General features: G+C 44.5%; 1 protein-coding gene and 1 pseudogene across 1 annotated transcript; both read left to right on the forward strand.

Moving 5' to 3' along the window:
• The first annotated feature begins 1628 nt into the window (after window positions 1-1628).
• On the forward strand, window positions 1629-4394 carry LOC133889565 (uncharacterized; annotated as a pseudogene).
• Window positions 4395-4914: 520 nt separating this feature from the next.
• Window positions 4915-6234, forward strand: LOC133887769 (heat stress transcription factor B-2a-like). The gene is made up of 2 exons (XM_062327743.1): window positions 4915-5291; window positions 5372-6234. The coding sequence occupies exons 1-2, from the start codon at window positions 5085-5087 to the stop codon at window positions 6026-6028; spliced, it is 864 nt and encodes a 287-aa protein (XP_062183727.1). The 5' UTR covers window positions 4915-5084; the 3' UTR covers window positions 6029-6234.
• The last annotated feature ends 11057 nt before the right edge of the window (window positions 6235-17291 follow it).

Raw genomic sequence — 17291 nt, forward strand, 5'->3', positions numbered from 1 at the left:
GGTTAATAAAAGAGAGACTTATTGGTTTAGTTCATGTGAATGAGAACACGGCCTCATGTCGCAAATCTAACATTGATGGTCTATTTTCTAAGTATGGATTGAGCATAAAACAAGTTAGAGGCCAAGATTACGATGAAGCCAGCAACATGAGAGGTGAGTTCAATGTTTGAGAGCTTTAATCATGAGAGAGAATAGCTCAACATATTACATCCACTGTTTTGCTCACCAGCTGCAGTTAGTCATTGTTACAGTAGCTAAAAAGAATGATGATGTAAGTGATTTCTTTGACATGGTATCTCTATTGCTTAATGTTGCTAGAGCTTCTTGCAAAGGGAAGGATATGATTCGAGAAAGTCAACAAGAGAGAGTTAGCAAAGCCATACGCAGTGGACAACTTAGTAGTGAAACATAATTAAATCAAGAATAATCACTTCAAAGAGCTGTGACACTCGTTGGTCCTCTCATTATAAAACCCTTAAGAGGATAAGCAATCTATTCCCTGAAGTTATTGAAGTGCTCCAGTATGTTGAAAAGAATGTCCAAACGATGCGAAGAGACGTCAAGAATCCTGCAATATGGTGGTAACTTGTATCGTTATTTCTATAGGGGCATACTTATACGTTATACCCCGAATGACACAATATGCAGACCCCTGGCCACTAAACCAGGGGACCCCAATGGTTTTTCCTATTATACAAACGATATTTTTCTCGTTCTCTCCTTTCCACTCATAAGTTTCGTCTCCAAACTTGAATCTCTTCTTATGAGTATAGTTCTCACCGTATCTATTGGGGCTCGCCTTCTGTGCCCCAACATAGTGTATCCCGTAGCTATAGCTCTTCGTGTCCAGGCGCTTCGGCGGTGGTCCGGCCGATGATGAATAGACGAGAGTGGAAGAAGGACTTATGGTCCTTTGTTGTAATTTTCTTTTCCTTCAGGGTTCTTTCTGTAATATTAGGGGTGTACTGTAAAAATGAGTACAGGTGCCTACGTGCACCTTTTTGGGCCAACTAGTTAGACAAGTTGAGTTTAGTTCGTTTTGCTATATGGTTGACTTTGGTGTTGTGATCAAGTCCACGTCTGGTCTAGTGTCATGGTGCTTGCGCGCACATATTAGGAGACCGCCATCCCTTGGTATGGGGAGGTCGAGTTTTTTTGTGTCTTCGTGTGGATGTGTTCTCTCGAAGCCCAAATGACGATCCCATCTGCTACCCTAAATTGAGTGTTTACTACCAATACTTGTGGTTGTGAGATTGTGTTATTGCGTGATTAGCGATCCCATCTGCTACCCTAAATTGAGTGTTTGGTGTGTGTCCATGTAGAATTCTTCCTCTTCTGATCGTGTTCTAGGGCACGGGTGCTCAATTAATGGTATGTTCTTTTTTGTGTTTTGCATTTTTTTTTTACTGTTATGTTTATATAAAACAGTGCGAAATTTAAACTAAACAACCCTCACCACCGCCCTAAATTTTTTATGCTGAATCCCGCCTCAGTCTGTCTCTGCAACCAAATGGCCGAGTTTGACCAAAGCCGTCCACCACTCCACCCTGCACGGGAGCATCGGATAAGGTGAGGCCTCCCTTGACCATGAGCGGCAGCGACGACGCCGCCGCCGCTCCTCAGCGTAGGCTGACGCGGCCGCCATCTGCGCGCAGATCGCCGCCGTCTTCTCCGCGCCCTCCTCTCACCCGCCCGCGCGCTCCGTCTTGGTCTCCGAGCTCGCGTCCACGGCGGCCCGGGGCGGGCGCGTGTTTGTGCAACTCGGCGGGGCCCGGCGCGTTCTCCATCGTCGACGCCATCTGCGGCGTGGCGCGCGGCGCCAGCGCGCGCGTCCTGCTGCTCACGGCCCGCCCCGGGCCGCCGTGGTGAGGGTTGCCTGCATAAGTGTTTAAAAACGTTTTGGGAATGTTACATCGTTAATCAACTTGAATTCCCACCATATACTTACGAGTGAGAATTAATTTGAAATAGTTTTTGGTAGCCCCAAAACCATTTAGGAAGGAAGATGAAAAGAATTGGTACAAACGGGGAAAAGAAAGAGGACTTTTTGCACGTGGGCTCAACCCGCGGTCTGACCGCTAGGGCTCAGAGGCACCCACGTAAAACCTATCGACCACCTCACTCACTCTCTATCACACTCACTTTCCACCCTGATCCAAAACCGAGAGAGAAGAGGAGAGAGCCACCTCGACCACCACGACGCCCGTAGACTGACGGAGCAGACTACCCTGAGCTTCCCGAAGCCTCCCCGAGCTCCTCCTCACCATCTTCTCTCATCGGAGAAGCTTTCCACATGGTCTTCTTCCATCTCAAGGCCAAACATCACCACGGAGCCCGATCTTCGAATTGAAACCTCTCTAGAGTCGACCAACCCTTTAGGAAGCTTCCTCACACAAAGGTGAGACTTCCCCAACCATTTCCCCATTATCCCCGAGCTACCGATCCCCATTAGCTTAGACCCGAGCTCCACCCTAGCCATGGACGTCATTCACGGGGTCCTCGAGTTTGGCCCCGTGCAAGTCGCACAAACCACCCAAAATGAACTCTCTTAACCTTGTAGAGTATTTTGGTACCACTCTTGGCTGAAGGCATCACCAGAGCCTTCGTCGGCAAACTCACCGAGGTGTTTCTAGCCAGGCCCAGTAGTCTAACTTCCACCAAGGCCGGTCTGACCGCCGGGTTGTGACTTGGCCGATTAAACTCAAGTTTAGACTCTATAGTTAGAGACTACCACTATGGCTGGTTTGACCACCAGACCTCGTAGTCTGACGGCCATGAGTCCGGTCTGACCGTCAGGGTGACTCAGTACCATTTCTTCTCTGTTCAACCACCACGATCTAACTGTCACCCCACCTGGTCTGACCGCCAGCTACTCAGAACCCCACTAAGCTTAGGTTGTCACATGCAATGTTTAAATCTCTTCTATCCCAATCGTTTAAGTGCTCTTCTGCAAATGTTTTCATGACATGTCACATTGTATCTCATTCACAGTCATGCATCATAAGCATACTTCTTCGTTCGTTCTTTTGTTCATTCGATATGTTCTTCCATTGATTAGAGAGTGACGCGTCGACAATTCAAGCGCTAGAGGCCGATATCGAATCGGAGGTGTATGTGAGCGAAGCACCGAAGCACCAAGGCAAGCATTTAAGCATATTTCACCCTTACTTTGGATCTTGTGATATCTAATTTGGATAAATTATCGTTATATGTATGTTATGCATGTTTAGTGAGTTGATGTCGGGAATCAGGTATAACCTATTTTGTTGTATTTGTTCCTACCTTGATTATTGATGATCCACATCCTTTATAACCTGGGTATAACCATGTTAATGTCTACTTAAAAGTTATCCAAAATTCTTAACAATGCATAGGTTGTCAGTAGAAGTTGGGTGGTGGAATGTCCCTCCTTCACGGGCTATAGGGCTTAATCATTATTCACAATGAAAATAATATTTGGATGAAGAGTTTGTGAGAATGAGATGAGATCTAGACGTTGTTAGGGGCAGGTCGGGGAGAGGAACCCGAATGCCATAGCCCGCTTGCATCGATTAAGCACCGGCCGTTGTTTGTCGTTGGCTTAAGCATTTTCCGTACTTTCACATATTCAATAATTGTACGAATGAGCCGATTATCATACGTCATGCTAACACTTGACTTATGGCCCTATGACACGTAAGAGAAAAAAAATAAGGAGAAGTTAGGTGGCGGGGAGCCGGAGGTGTCCAGGAGACACTCGCGGTAACTCTAGTGTCATAGGGGCAAGTGCAAGTGGTTAGTTTTGGGTATTAGAAAGGTTGTCTCCGGGCAAGTGGATGGACCGGAATCATGTGGGTAAAGATATACCTACTAAACGGTGTAAGTTCGATTCGAATTCCGCGCTCTCGGTTATGAACATGCTTATGTCCATCCGTATCAATTGTAGAGTTCCGATGTTGGATTGTATATGGTATGTTGGGAAGTGGCTAGTGCCGGTTTATGTTGAGAAGGGTATGTTCATGTGACCAGGCCAACGTCGTGGCGCACCTCCCCGCACAGACCATGGCCGACGACGAGCTGGATACGGGCACGCAGAGGTCGTCGTCGCAGGCGAAGCTGCCGATGGGGAGCCTGTACGAGGGAGCCATGTTCGTGCTGTTCGAGATGGTGGTGCTGGAGAACGCGCGCGTGTTGGGCCAGAGCCCAGCCCAGATGAGAGCCCGCCACACAAACCTGGAGTGATGATGTCGTGGTTGAGTACCAATTAAGCGCGATTGCCGAATGATGGTGTACAAGTACTACCTAAGCTCAGTGGTTATACATTTTTGAGTTCGTGTAACAAGTGGAGTTTCACATATTGGCTCCTCCAGTCCAATGTGAGCTTCGACGATATAACAGTGCTGGTGAATGCATTACTTTATTTGCTCTTCATGATAAAACCCACCAAAAATATGTTAAGGATAAGAGAGTTAGAAAGTACTTTATCTGTTCAAGACGTATTTTATTTTTTTAAAAAAAATCAAATTTTATAAGTTTTAATTGATAATTAGTTAAATTATATGTATATTTAGTATACGACATTTGTTTCAATAGATCTATGTTTCAAAGTACTTTTAATATATATGAATTTTGTAGCTATTAACATTATATTATAAAAGAAATTAATAGTCAAAGTTTATTTTTAATGATTTTTAAAAACAAAATACGTCTTACATTTTTTAATGGATGGAGCAACACATTATGAGACGGTATTTCATGAAAATATTTTAAGCAAAAAAAATTGCACGACCAAAGATTTACAAACCATATGAATCTAAAACGAAATAGAGAAGAAATTGTTCGCAAGAAAGAATATCTTTTTTTAGGGGAACAAGTGGGAATATTGGGCTGGTCCAACAGTCCAAGTGTAACTCAGGTAGAGTAAGCACGGGAACCTTCTAGAACCCACTGGATGCTTCTCGCCTCGTCTCCAACCTGATCCCATCCACAAATCATCGAACTTTCTGGACGCGTTTCCTTCCCGTGGAAACAATCGCGCTTGGCTCGCATCCTCCCGTCCTCTCCTCTCCACGCGGACACCGCACTCCCGACAACCTAACTGCTCAATGGCGTCGCCGGCGGCGGGGACGCCGCCGTTCCTGACGAAGACGTACGCGATGGTGGAGGACCCGAGCACCGACGACACCGTCTCGTGGAACGACACCGGCACGGCCTTCGTGGTGTGGCGCCCCGCCGAGTTTGCCAGCGACCTACTCCCCAAGCACTTCAAGCACAGCAACTTCTCCTCCTTCGTCCGCCAGCTCAACACCTACGTGCGTACCCACGCTCTTGTACCCAACGATTCGTCCGATTAGATCGAGATCACGAGGAGTTTTGCGTTCTCTTCGTGCAGGGATTCAAGAAGGTGGTGGCGGATAGGTGGGAGTTCGCCAACGACTGCTTCCGGCGAGGGGAGAAGCACCTGCTTGGAGGGATACAGAGGCGGAAGGGGACTGGCGCCGCGGCTCCTGGTATACCGACGGCGATACCGATCTCGTCGCCTCCCACTAGCTCCGGCGGGGAGGCGGCGATTTCCTCATCGCCGCCCCGAGGGGCGGCGGCCTCGGCGGGGGTGAGCGGCGCGGTGGCCGAGCTGGAGGAGGAGAACGCGCGGTTGCGGCGCGAGAACGCGCGGCTGGCGCGGGAGCTGGCCCGCGCGCGGCACCTCTGCGATGGCGTGCGGAGCCTCGTGTCGCGGTACGACCGCGGCGGCGGGGTGGAGGACGCGGAGGGCGATGAGGGCCACGACGGAGGCGGCCCCAGGGGGAAGCCGATGCTGTTCGGCGTCGCGATCGGGGGCAAGAGGCCGCGCGGCGCGGACGGGGACGAGGAGGATGACGGCGAGGACGAGGAGGAAGACGACGACGAGAAGCATGCGGCGCGGCGGCGGGAGGGTAAGATGAGGAGGAACGAACTGTCGGATCTGGACGTGCTCGCACTGTCCGTGCGGGCAGCGGCGGCGGCGAGGCCGGGCGGAGGGTCGCATGACCGCAAGAGCTCGGTCTCGTAACCGCGCCGCTGGGATTGAGATCAGTAACACTCCTGTAGGCTGCAGTCTCACTTGTATTAGGAGGGTGTAGGCGTGAACTGGAACATCTTTGTATTGTCCGTCCTCGAAGCTCAGAAAAAGGGTTTGTTTAGCGAAGGCAAGCTAACCCTAATATTTTGCCGTAGGTCTGTAAACTGTAATAAGATTGTAACTTCTTTTCTGAGACACATATGGCTAACGTTCCAGTTGATGCATGCAGGAAGCACTACTATAGTCTATAGTAATATCATTCAAGAACCTTGAAGGCACATCTTTAAATGTTTCTAATTGATAATTTATATTTGGTGTCTAAATCTAGATGAATGGGTATACATATATCTGCGAATGACATGTATTGAGGATATGGAGGTGCCAAGACATAACCTGAAGCTCCGGAATGAAATTGAGGAGCAACACACAACTGTTAGTGACCAAAATAAGCAAAACACTCTCTCCTTTGAGGAGCAGTTAACCTTTAACCTAGAAACTAATGATTCTGACAAAGAGGGCTTCCAAATTGTTTCATCTAGAAAAAAAGAAGAAAAAACACAAAAGCTTGAGTAACCAAAAGGCAAGACAATGTCAAAAAAAGAGTGAAAGGCCAACCTCTTGATGGCGAAATCATTTGTAAAGGAGAGATCCCCACGATTTGCTCTAGGTGAAATCTCAGGAAAAAGCTAGTTAATAAACCTTAATCTCAGGAAAAGGCCAATTAAAAAAGGAATTGGGACCTTCTTGAGGGAGTTGATTCAAGACCAGAAAACTGATTTCATGGGGCTACAAGAGACCATAAGGAAAAGCTTGGGAGACAAGTCCTATAGAAAAATGATGCTAGAAAATCCTATGTTTTGCACTGGCTGCCCTCCTCTGGTAGTTCAGGTGGTATTTTATGTGGAGTAAACCTGGATAGATTTGATGTTGTCTCCTTCTCCTCTAGAAAATCCCAGAGCCTACCGACTGCGTTTGACAAAAAAAATCTAAAATGAAATGGACAATAGCCACTGTCTATGGGTCTGCCCAGGATGAAGAGAAAGAATAGTTCCTTCTTGAACTGTCAAACATTTGTCAGGATTGTAACCTTCCTTTATTAATTGGTGGAGACTTTAACATTCTTAGATTCAGCTCTGGAAAAGAATAATAATTTCCAAGATAATAGAATCACAGATATGTTTAATTCCATCATAAATTCTTATGAACTCAGAAACCTATTCATGTCCGGTGGCAGATATACTTGAAGCAATAACAGAGTGAAGCCAATTTTGGAAAAATTGGACAAAGTCCTGATGAGCAGAGGCTGGGAGCAAATGTTTTCCCTGACAGCTCTTAAAAAGATCCCCAGATATACGTCTGACCATAATCCCCTTGTGTTGAACACCGGTGAAGAGCATAATAGACAACCAAACCCTCTCACCCTAAGTTCAGACCTAAAATTTCTGTAATCTGGGCCAAACCGGTGATGGCTAAATCCAGCTTGGATGTTTGGTCAATTAAAGAAAAAAGAATTAGGAAGTTTTTAAAGGGATGGGGGAACAATATTAGAGAAGAAGCTAGGAGAAAGAAGAAAAATCTCAATGATGAACTCTTTGCTCTTGAAAATCTTGAGGAGGATGATATTCTTAATGAGACTCAACTTAAAAGAAAAGGTGAGATCCAAATTAAGCTGGTGCATATGTTGGAAGAAGAGAAAATTTACTGGAACAAAAGATCCAACTATCAGTGGCTTTTAAAAGGGGACAACAACACTGAATTTTTCCATAGAATTACCAACGGCAGAAAAAGGAAGAATAGTATATTCTGCCTCTAGCAGGATAATAGGGTTATTAAAGGTGATGAAGATTTACTCCTTCATGTCACTGATTATTACAAACAACTTTTTGGTCCTAGGGATAAACCCTTATTCCATTTGGATGACAACTATTGGGATGTAGATGAAAAAATAAAGGAGACTGAAAATGTTGCTTTAACCACATCTTTCACAGTTGAGGAAGTCAAATCTATTGTTTTCTCAATGGAGAAGAACACAACCCCAGGTCCCGATCATTGGCCTATTGAATTCTATCAACAATGATGGGACATCATTGAGTTGGATCTCATGAGAATGTTCCAAGAATTCTATAACCATGATTTAGATATTTGTAGGTTGAATTATGGGACCATTACTCTTCTACCAAAACTAAAGGAGGCCAAAAAAATTCAACAATACAGGCATATATGCCTCTTAAACGTCAGCTACAAGATCTTTACTAAGGTGCTGACCTTGAGACTTGAAACTACATGCATAGATTGATAGATCGGTGCCAAAATACCTTCATAAAAGATAGAAACATAATGGAGGGGATAATGTGCCTCCATAAAATCATACATGATACCAGAATAAAAAAAAAGAATGGTCTAGTACTGAAACTAGATTTTGAAAAGGCATACGATAAGGTCAGTTGAATTTCCTATTCAAATGCCTTGAAAAAAGGGGTTCAACGAGAAATGGTGTCGTTGGATGAAAGTAGTAGTGACTCGAGGAACCCCAGTGTGAAAGTAATGGAAAGGTTGGGGCTTATTTTCAAAGCAAAAAAGGTGTCAGGCAAAGGGACCCTTTGTCCCCATTTCTTTTCAACATTGTTGTCGATACCCTTTCTAAGATGATAGCTATGGACAAACAAAATCAACTTATTGAAGGTTTGATACCGAACTATATTGAGAACGGGGTGACCATTCTTCAATATGCAGATGACACTATAATGCTTATGAAAGATAAGAAAGAAATGGCAATCAATCTGAAACTACACATATGACACTATAATGCTTATGGAAGATAAGAAAGAAATGGCAATCAATCTGAAACTACTCATTTATAACTATGAAGTCATGTCTGGCCTCAAAATTAACTTTAAAAAAAGTGAGGTGCTCATGATAGGCTGGGAGGAGGGAAAGAAGCATCTCTATGCTGAAATGTTTAATTGTACATTGGAGAATGACCTATTAAGTACCTTGGGGTCTTTGTGAATAGTAGTAGGCTTCTTGTGAACAACAGTAGGCTTCTTGTGAAGCATTGGTCACCTTTGTATGAGAAATTATTAAAAAGACTAGATGGATGGCAAGACAGTTCTCTTACCTTGGAGGAAAGAACTACTCTGGTTAACTCCAGTTTGAGCAATGTGCCCATTTATCACATGTCCATGTATTTACTTCTATACATGCAAAATTGGATAAAACTAGGAAAAAATTCTTTTGGTAGGGGGGTAGAACTAGAAAAAAGTACTATTTGATCAAGTGGGATAAAGTTTGTACCCCCCCCCCCTCCCCAAAAGGGGGTCTGGGAATACAGAATCTTAGGAAACTTGAAAATAAAGATGGTATATGGTTGTAGAGAAAAAATACATCAAAGGCAGTTGTGTTTCCTAGAGTAAGTCTAACCCCAATTGTTCCCCTGTGTGGAATGATATTCTAAAGGTAAAAAGCCTATATTTGGATGGCAGAAAAATGAGAATTGGGAATGGCACCGAGACTGGCTTCTGGAGAGATGCTTGGTGTGGTGAGGTCTCTTTGATTGATAAATTTAAGGATCTCTTTGAGATTTGCAATGACCAAAACGTGAGTGTTTCAACTGCTGCCTCAAAAATTGGAATCTTTCATACAGAAGATGGCTTAATGAAGATCTCCAAAGCCAGCTGGGAAGATTAAGAGATGTCATAATGCCTTGTGCCCTGTCCATTGAGAAAGACCAACCTATTTGGCAGTGGGGGAACTCAGGAAAAAATTCTGTGAAATCAATGTACAATCATTTATGTAATCTAGAAAGCTAAAACTCCTTTGAAAATCAAAAAATTTATGTGGCTCTTATATCAGAATGCCATTCTTACCAAGGATAATCTAGTCAGGAGGAACTGGAAGGGAGATCCCAAATGCATGTTCTGCTGTGAATCTGAGAGCATTATCCCAAATGCACAGGCGATCCTCAAACTTATCCTGATGTGCCATTTAGGTCCGCAAACTCTGAAATGCATTTCTAGACCATTGATGTTATTAAATTGTGTCAATCAGGTCCATACTAGCCCCGGGAGGGAATTTCGAGTGACCAGTTCACCCATACCATGACTGAGTACCTCCTCTCATCGAAGTAGCTCCTCGTAGCCTCCGAAGCATGAAACTGCGCGCCTGGATTGGTTCAAACATATAAACACGCAACCAAACATCAAAATTCTCAAATTTCAAAATGCCCCACCGATCAACAGTTCAACACACGAGAAGGGCACAGAGAGGGTCATGTATGCCTTACTGGAGGCGACGCACTCGAGCGCGTAGTCGACGCTGACGGCATCGAGGTCGACGCGACAGAGGTCAATGGCACGGCTACCCCCGCCATCGGCAGAGAGGAGGAAGCCGAGTAGCCTGCGACGGTACACCTCTAGCAGCGCAGCGGAGTCCATGGCCGCCGCTGCTGCGCGGTGCTACTCTCTTGAGGTCGAGGGGTTGGGGGAGAGCGAGAAGATTGGTCACTATTGGATGTGATCTCGAGCCCCTCTCCTTAATGAATCCTACCTAATACGATGGACAAAAGATGGTGCATTTGATTTTTTATCACCCTGCCATCTGTCAGAGTGGCAAATTTATCATTGAGCTCACTGTCAAACTTAGGAGGACTCATTTGTCATCCTTAATGAGAAATTATCACTCCGGTAGAGTAGTAAAAAGTTAAATATTCCACAAAAGGAGAGTCCATGTTTCGGAAGCGCACCCAGCAAATTGGTTATGGTCATCTCACGCTGCGCTATATAAACAAAGGGGGTTAGCACCTCATAGTATAACATTTTCTCATCAGTTTACCTTTCCCCATACACACTAAACCCTAGCGATCAAGAAATACGCAGCAGTGGGTCGAAGACCGCCAACACGTCGTCCACGCTGGTGATCTGTTTCACCGTGCCAGCATCCACTACACCAACAGTCTGCACGACTACACCGACGTATCTCCTTACCGATCAATTTTAGATTGCATCTCCAAATAAAGGTATGTCTATATGCTTCCACTTAAGATGGTGTTTGATATTAGGGCTAATGATTATGTTAATTAAGATATAATTTAGTTTAATATTTGGCATCAGAGCCACCTTAGCGCTAATCAGACCCAATTAGACCTAATTAGATTAGTTTATGTTCAGATGATGCCTATTTATGATCAATTAGGCCATATTAGGTTCGGTTCAATTGATCATGTGCTTTCAAGGTCAATTTGGCCCAAATCAATATGTTCATGTCATGTTTATATGCTTATGGTTGTTATGATCCAACCCATGTTTGATCCTAATTGATGCAAATTAGATTCAATTGACCATGTTTAGTTTAAATTGGCCTCGGTTTAGAACTTATTAGTCATGTTTTAGTCATGTTTATGCACATATGTGTGTTTGTAGGGCTCAGATTAAATGTTTTAAGGCTTGGATGGGGTTAATCCGGCTCGGGTTTAGCATATAGAAGGAGGTGATTAACAAATTTCGCAAAACCCTCAGTTTTCCCCTCTTTATCGTAACCCTAATCCCACTTTTCCCCAAATTTGAAACTTGAAACCCCCATATATTGCCTCTTTTGGACCCCAACACTCAAAAACCCCATTCAAACCTAAGATCTAGAGGGAGAAGGAGAGAGTTCTTATGGATTTTATTTGTTCATGTCGTCTTCGTCGAAAATTTTGCGGAGCTCCTCATGTCACTAGCCACGTGCGGATGCCTCAGCCCTGCGCATGCTTATGCACCTCCGGCATACGCCTTCCCTCTTGCCGCACGCGTGCCGCCTTCTCCGGGCACCACCGTGAACGCGCTCGACGGAGCCACGCGTGATTCAGTCACGCACGTGCGCCGACGACCGAGCCCATGGCAATGCCGCTCCTTCTCTTCGACGTCGCCCTCCCTCCACTCAGCTCTCTCTCTCTCTCTCTCTCTCTCTCTCTCTCTCTCCTTCCCAACGGCCAGCATCTCCTCGCCGCCGCCTCTCTCGGTCAGCCACATTTTTTGAAGGATAGGAGAAGAAATGGATAGGATTAGGGTTTTTGGGAGGCCGGCGGTTTTGATCTGGTGGAACATCGGTGAGCTGTCGATGATGATCGTGCAGCCAAGAGCTGTTGGGCTCGGGTACTCGGGCTGGCAAGAGAACATGGGTCGGCGCTCTCCTGGGCCAACAGACGCGCAGGCTTATGCGAGAGAGGTCAGGCTGAGTGGTGTTTTTATGGGCCGTGATGCCACTGGGCTACGGACGTTTTCTTGAGGTTGGTTGGGCCGCTTGGATCTAAGCCGGTCTAATCCTTTAGGCTTCTTTATTTTTAGTGAATTTCTGGTGGTCCTTTAATATTTTCTCACTTACGCACGGGATATATTAATGATTATAGCCCAAAATAATGATGTTTTGTGCACTAAGATTATGATTAATTCTCGGGATGAATCGGAACCAATGAGAAAATTTTTCTAGAGAATTTTATGATCATTTTATGTAGGTTCATAATTACTTCTGGCCAAAGTTGACTGTAATTATGCGCCATTTTATGTGTTCATTCAAAATTCTTTTCCATATTGTGCCCAACAGTGATGCAAATTAGAGTTTTAATTTTTGCATGATTTTAATCAGACCAACGTAGAATTATTTCGTGCAAATTATATTTTTATGATAAATTTTTAATTTGGCCTAATTTTTCTCTCCAACTCTTAACGTTTCCTCTTTTGCCGCCACAATTGACGGCATAGAGCAACTTGCTTGGAATAACTTTCCCACTTGAAAAGCTAAGGTGATTGTTGTCCTTGTTGTTTTGAACATTGACTATAAACTCAGGGTTGATGCTCCTACTGCTTCCACTATTGCAAATTATGATGAACTAAAGAAGTGGGAGCGGTCCAACCGCATATCACTAATGATTATAAGGAACTCTATCTCAGAAGCTATAAGAGGAGCAATCCTAACCTCAGAAAAAGCGAAGGAGTACTTGGCATCCGTGGAGGAGCAATTCAGGCACCTTCAAGGTTTATACCAGTACATTAATTCTAAAGCTACTCAACACTAAGTACAATTATAGATCCAGTGGCATAAGAGAACATATCACGATGATGACAGACATGGCTGCCAAACTCAAGAGCATGGAAATGGAAATCTTTGACAATTTCATTGTCCATTTCATTATGACATCTCTCCCTCCTGAATTTTCTCCCTTTAATATTAACTACGATACTCAGAAGGAGAAATGAACCATGAACGACTTGATCGCGATGTGTGTCCAAGAGGAAGAGAGGCTGAGGGCTGAAAAGAAAGATTTTGTTAATCAAGTTAGCAACCTCATAAACAAAAGAAAATTCCAAGGAAATTTCAACTCTAAGAAGAAGTTGTATTTTGTAGCTAAGCACGACAAGACAGCGCAGATGGCGTCCAAGACTGTCGGAGGGTGAACTCCTAAAGCAGGGATTCGGAGGGACCCCCTTTGAGATTCGACAGGGGGGATGATTCTGAATCTGTTTTGTGGGTGAAATAAATGGGCGTAAATGCGATGGCAGGTGGAATGGAATGATCGGATACAGAATGCAGTAAATGCACTGGAGGTTTTTAGACAGGTTCGGACCGCACTGAGCGTAATACCCTACTCCTGTGTGGATGTTATAAATGCACTGAGAATGTTTCTCAGGGATGTTGGTGGTTACAAGAATGTTTGTCTATCCTAGAGCTTCGGGCTCCTTGTTCTTCGGTGGTCTCAGCTTCTGTGCTTGTACTGAACCTCTGTCTTGTTCCCTGGCTCTGAGTGTTCGAATCCGGGGAGAGAGTTTTTCCATGTCCACCGGCTCCTCTTAAATACTCGCCGGTGGTAGCGTGCCCCGAAAAGGAGGGCACGAGTTCCAAGGCGCCATAAATGGAAAAACAACCATCATGGGCTGCTGCGCGAAGTGACAGGGGGTTGAAAACGCGCCCCCGCCTGGTCTCGGTCGTCATGATGTCGTTTTGCAACGGGCGCCGCGAAGAGGGCCCACCGGGCAGCCACTGAACGGCCCGGCGTGCCCGCCCAGTCTTGTACGCCTGACACAGCAGGGCGGCAGGCGGGGCGCTTTGGGCCTCGCGATGCTATCCCAAGGCGCACCGGATGACACGGGATGGGACCCGTGCATTAAATGTCCCCACGCCCTCCTGCCAGAATGTGGCAGGGACTGACACCGAGCGTGGCAGGAGCAGTTGGAAGTGACAAGCCACGCGCCCTCTTAAATGCGGCATCGGGCCTTTCACTGGTTGACACCTCACCGCTGGACCTCTGTGGGGGCCACCGGCGAAGGACTTCTTAGGCCGTCGGGGAACCGAGTGCTCGGGGGGTCGCTGTTCACAGCCCCGAGCACTCTCTCCTGGATATTCCCTTTTTTGGTCCTCGGGGAACCGAGTGCTCGGGGGCCGCTGTTTACAGCCCCGAGAGCTCTCTCCCGGAACTATCTTCCTTGGGTCCTCGGGGTGCTCGGGGGCCACTGTTCGCAGCCCCGAGCACGCCCTTCCCGGTACTCATCTTTTCTGGTCGTCGGGGGATTTGGGTGCTCGGGGGTCACTGTTCAAGACCCCGAGCACTTTCTTCCCGACACTTGGTCTTCGCGGATCATCGGGAAACTCGGGTACTCTGGGACCACTGTTCATGGCCCCGAGCACCCTCTCCGGGGACTTAGTCTTCTCGTACCTCGCGCAGATGATCCCCGCGGGAGGGCGCCACGTGGAAAATTGCTGACCTGGCCTCGGGACTCGGGGACCCCTGGTTCCCGATTCACTGACATAGACAACTACTCCTTCTGCTCCTGTCTCTCAAGAATCTAAGGATGGCATATGTCACTTCTGCCATAAGAAAGATCACTATTAGGAAAATTGTGTTGGTTTTTTGAAGTGAATTGCAAAAAAGGGTAATGATTTAATAACATTTATTGATGAATCTCTTTCTGATGATTTCTCTCTTAATTCCTGGTGGATTGACTCAGGTGTCAGTGTGCATGTTATCAACTTCTTACAGGGATTCCTTACCATGAGAACATTAGGAAAGGGGGAGTGAAGTCTTAGAGTGGCCAACGGGAACGAAGCTGAAGTTGAGGCTGTTGGATCACTTCTCTTAGTACTTGATAGTGGCTTCACTCTTAGATTTAATAATGTAGTTTATGTTCCTACCACGAGGAGGAATCTCATTTCAGTTTCTATGTTAGATGATGATGTTTTTCATTGTAATTTTGTAGACAATAAATGCATTCTTAAGTTTAATTCAGATGTTATTGTTCTTGTCATCCGACAAGACAAATTTTATATGTGTCCTCCTAATGAATCCTCTGTGTCTACGAATGTATGTGATGTAAGCTATAAGAAAAAGAGAAGTATAATTAATGAGACTTCTTCAAAATTGTGGCATTATCGTTTATGCTACATTTTCAGGGGGGGATGGAGCGTCTCATTAAGGAAGAGATTCTCCAACACTTAGACTTCTCTGACTCTGACCATTGCATAGATTGCACAGGATAATTAAAATTAATTCACATGGACATATGCGGTCATTTTCCTGTGACTTTGGTGGATACTTTTGATTCATTCATTACCTTCAATGATGATTTCTCCTGTTACGAGTATATATGCTGCGAAGTATGCTCGGCTATACTAGTTTACCGGTTAAACTGTGGATGAAGACACTTAAGACAGTCGCACACATTCTTAATCAGGTTCCCAGTAAATCAGTTTCAAAACCACCTTATGAATTATGGACTGAGAGAAATCCCTATTTGAAGTATTTACGTGTGTAGAGTTGTGCAGCTGAAGCTAAAGTTTTTAATTCATATATTGAAAATTATATCATAAGACAATTAGTTGTCACTTTTTCGGGTATCCCAAGAGATTGAATGGGTATTATTTTTATTGTCCAGATAGGGTCACTAAGTTTGTTGAAACAAGACACATTGTATTTCTTGAGAACAGGGATCTAGAGCCTAGAGAAGTTGATCTCGAGGAAAAGGGAGTTTATATTCCTACACCGCTAATCCAAGAGTCATACATCTATGTGCCCTAGGTGATTGCACCTTTAGTAAAAACTAACGTCAGCGCACCCCCTGTTGAGGTCTCTGAAATTCCTAACGTTGAACCTAACGACGAGCCTCAATAGTCCTTTGCAGTACCCAGTCTTGGTCCTGTAGTACCCAACGAAACGATTAGAATATCAAAGCGTGACAGAAGACCTGCCATCTCAAACGATTACGTTGTCTACATTAATGAGGATGTTAAAGATATATGGAAGGCAGAAGATACTAACTCATATAAAGAGACCATGAAGAGTGACTATTCGTCTGAGTGGCTTAATGACATGAAGGATGTATTAAAGTATATGAGTGATAATGATGTATGGGATCTAATAGAAATCTCCAAGAAAACCTAAACAGTAAGTTGTAAATGGCTTTACAAAACAAAGCATTACTCTAAAAGGGAACATTGGGAAGTTCAAAGCGAGGCTCGTAGCTAAAGGCTTCTCGCAAAGAGAAGGGATTGACTACAATGAAATTTTCTCTCCTATATCAAGTAAAGATTCTTTCGGAATAATTATGGCACTTGTAGCTCATTATGATTTAGAGCTACAACAAATGGGCATAAAGACGATATTCTTTAATGGTGACTTGTAAGAAAATATTTACATGGCTCAATCAGAAGATTTTGTCATAGAAGGTAAGTAACATTTGGGATGTCACCTTAAGAAATCGATTTATGGTCTAAAGTAAGCTTCTAGGTAGTGGTATCTCAAGTTTAATAAAGTCATCAGAAAATTTGGCTTTAAAGAAAATAAAGTTGATAACTGCATTTACGTAAAGTTTAAAGGGAAAAATTTACCATCTTAATTCTTTATGTGGACGATATCTTATTAGCTAACATTGATAAGGATATGATGTTTGAGACCAAGAAATTTCTATCATCTAATTTTGATATCTTAGTGAAGCTACTTACATTCTTGTTATTGAGATTCACCAAGGTCGGTCCAAAGAAGTATTAGGTTTGTCTCAAAAGGCATGCATTGATAGAGTACTGAAGAAATACAATATGCCTAAGTGTTTTGCCACGCCTACTTCTATTGTTAAGGTCGATAAGTTTGGGATATTTCAATATCTGAGGAACCAATATGAAGCTGATCTGATAAAGTCGGTTCCTTATGCTTTAGCTGTCGGAAGCATTATGTATGCTCAAGTATATACACGCCATAACTTAGCTTTTGTGACCGAGATGCTTGGTAGAT

This window comes from Phragmites australis, chromosome 13, assembly GCF_958298935.1.
Source record: "Phragmites australis chromosome 13, lpPhrAust1.1, whole genome shotgun sequence".
Lineage (NCBI taxonomy): Eukaryota > Viridiplantae > Streptophyta > Magnoliopsida > Poales > Poaceae > Phragmites > Phragmites australis.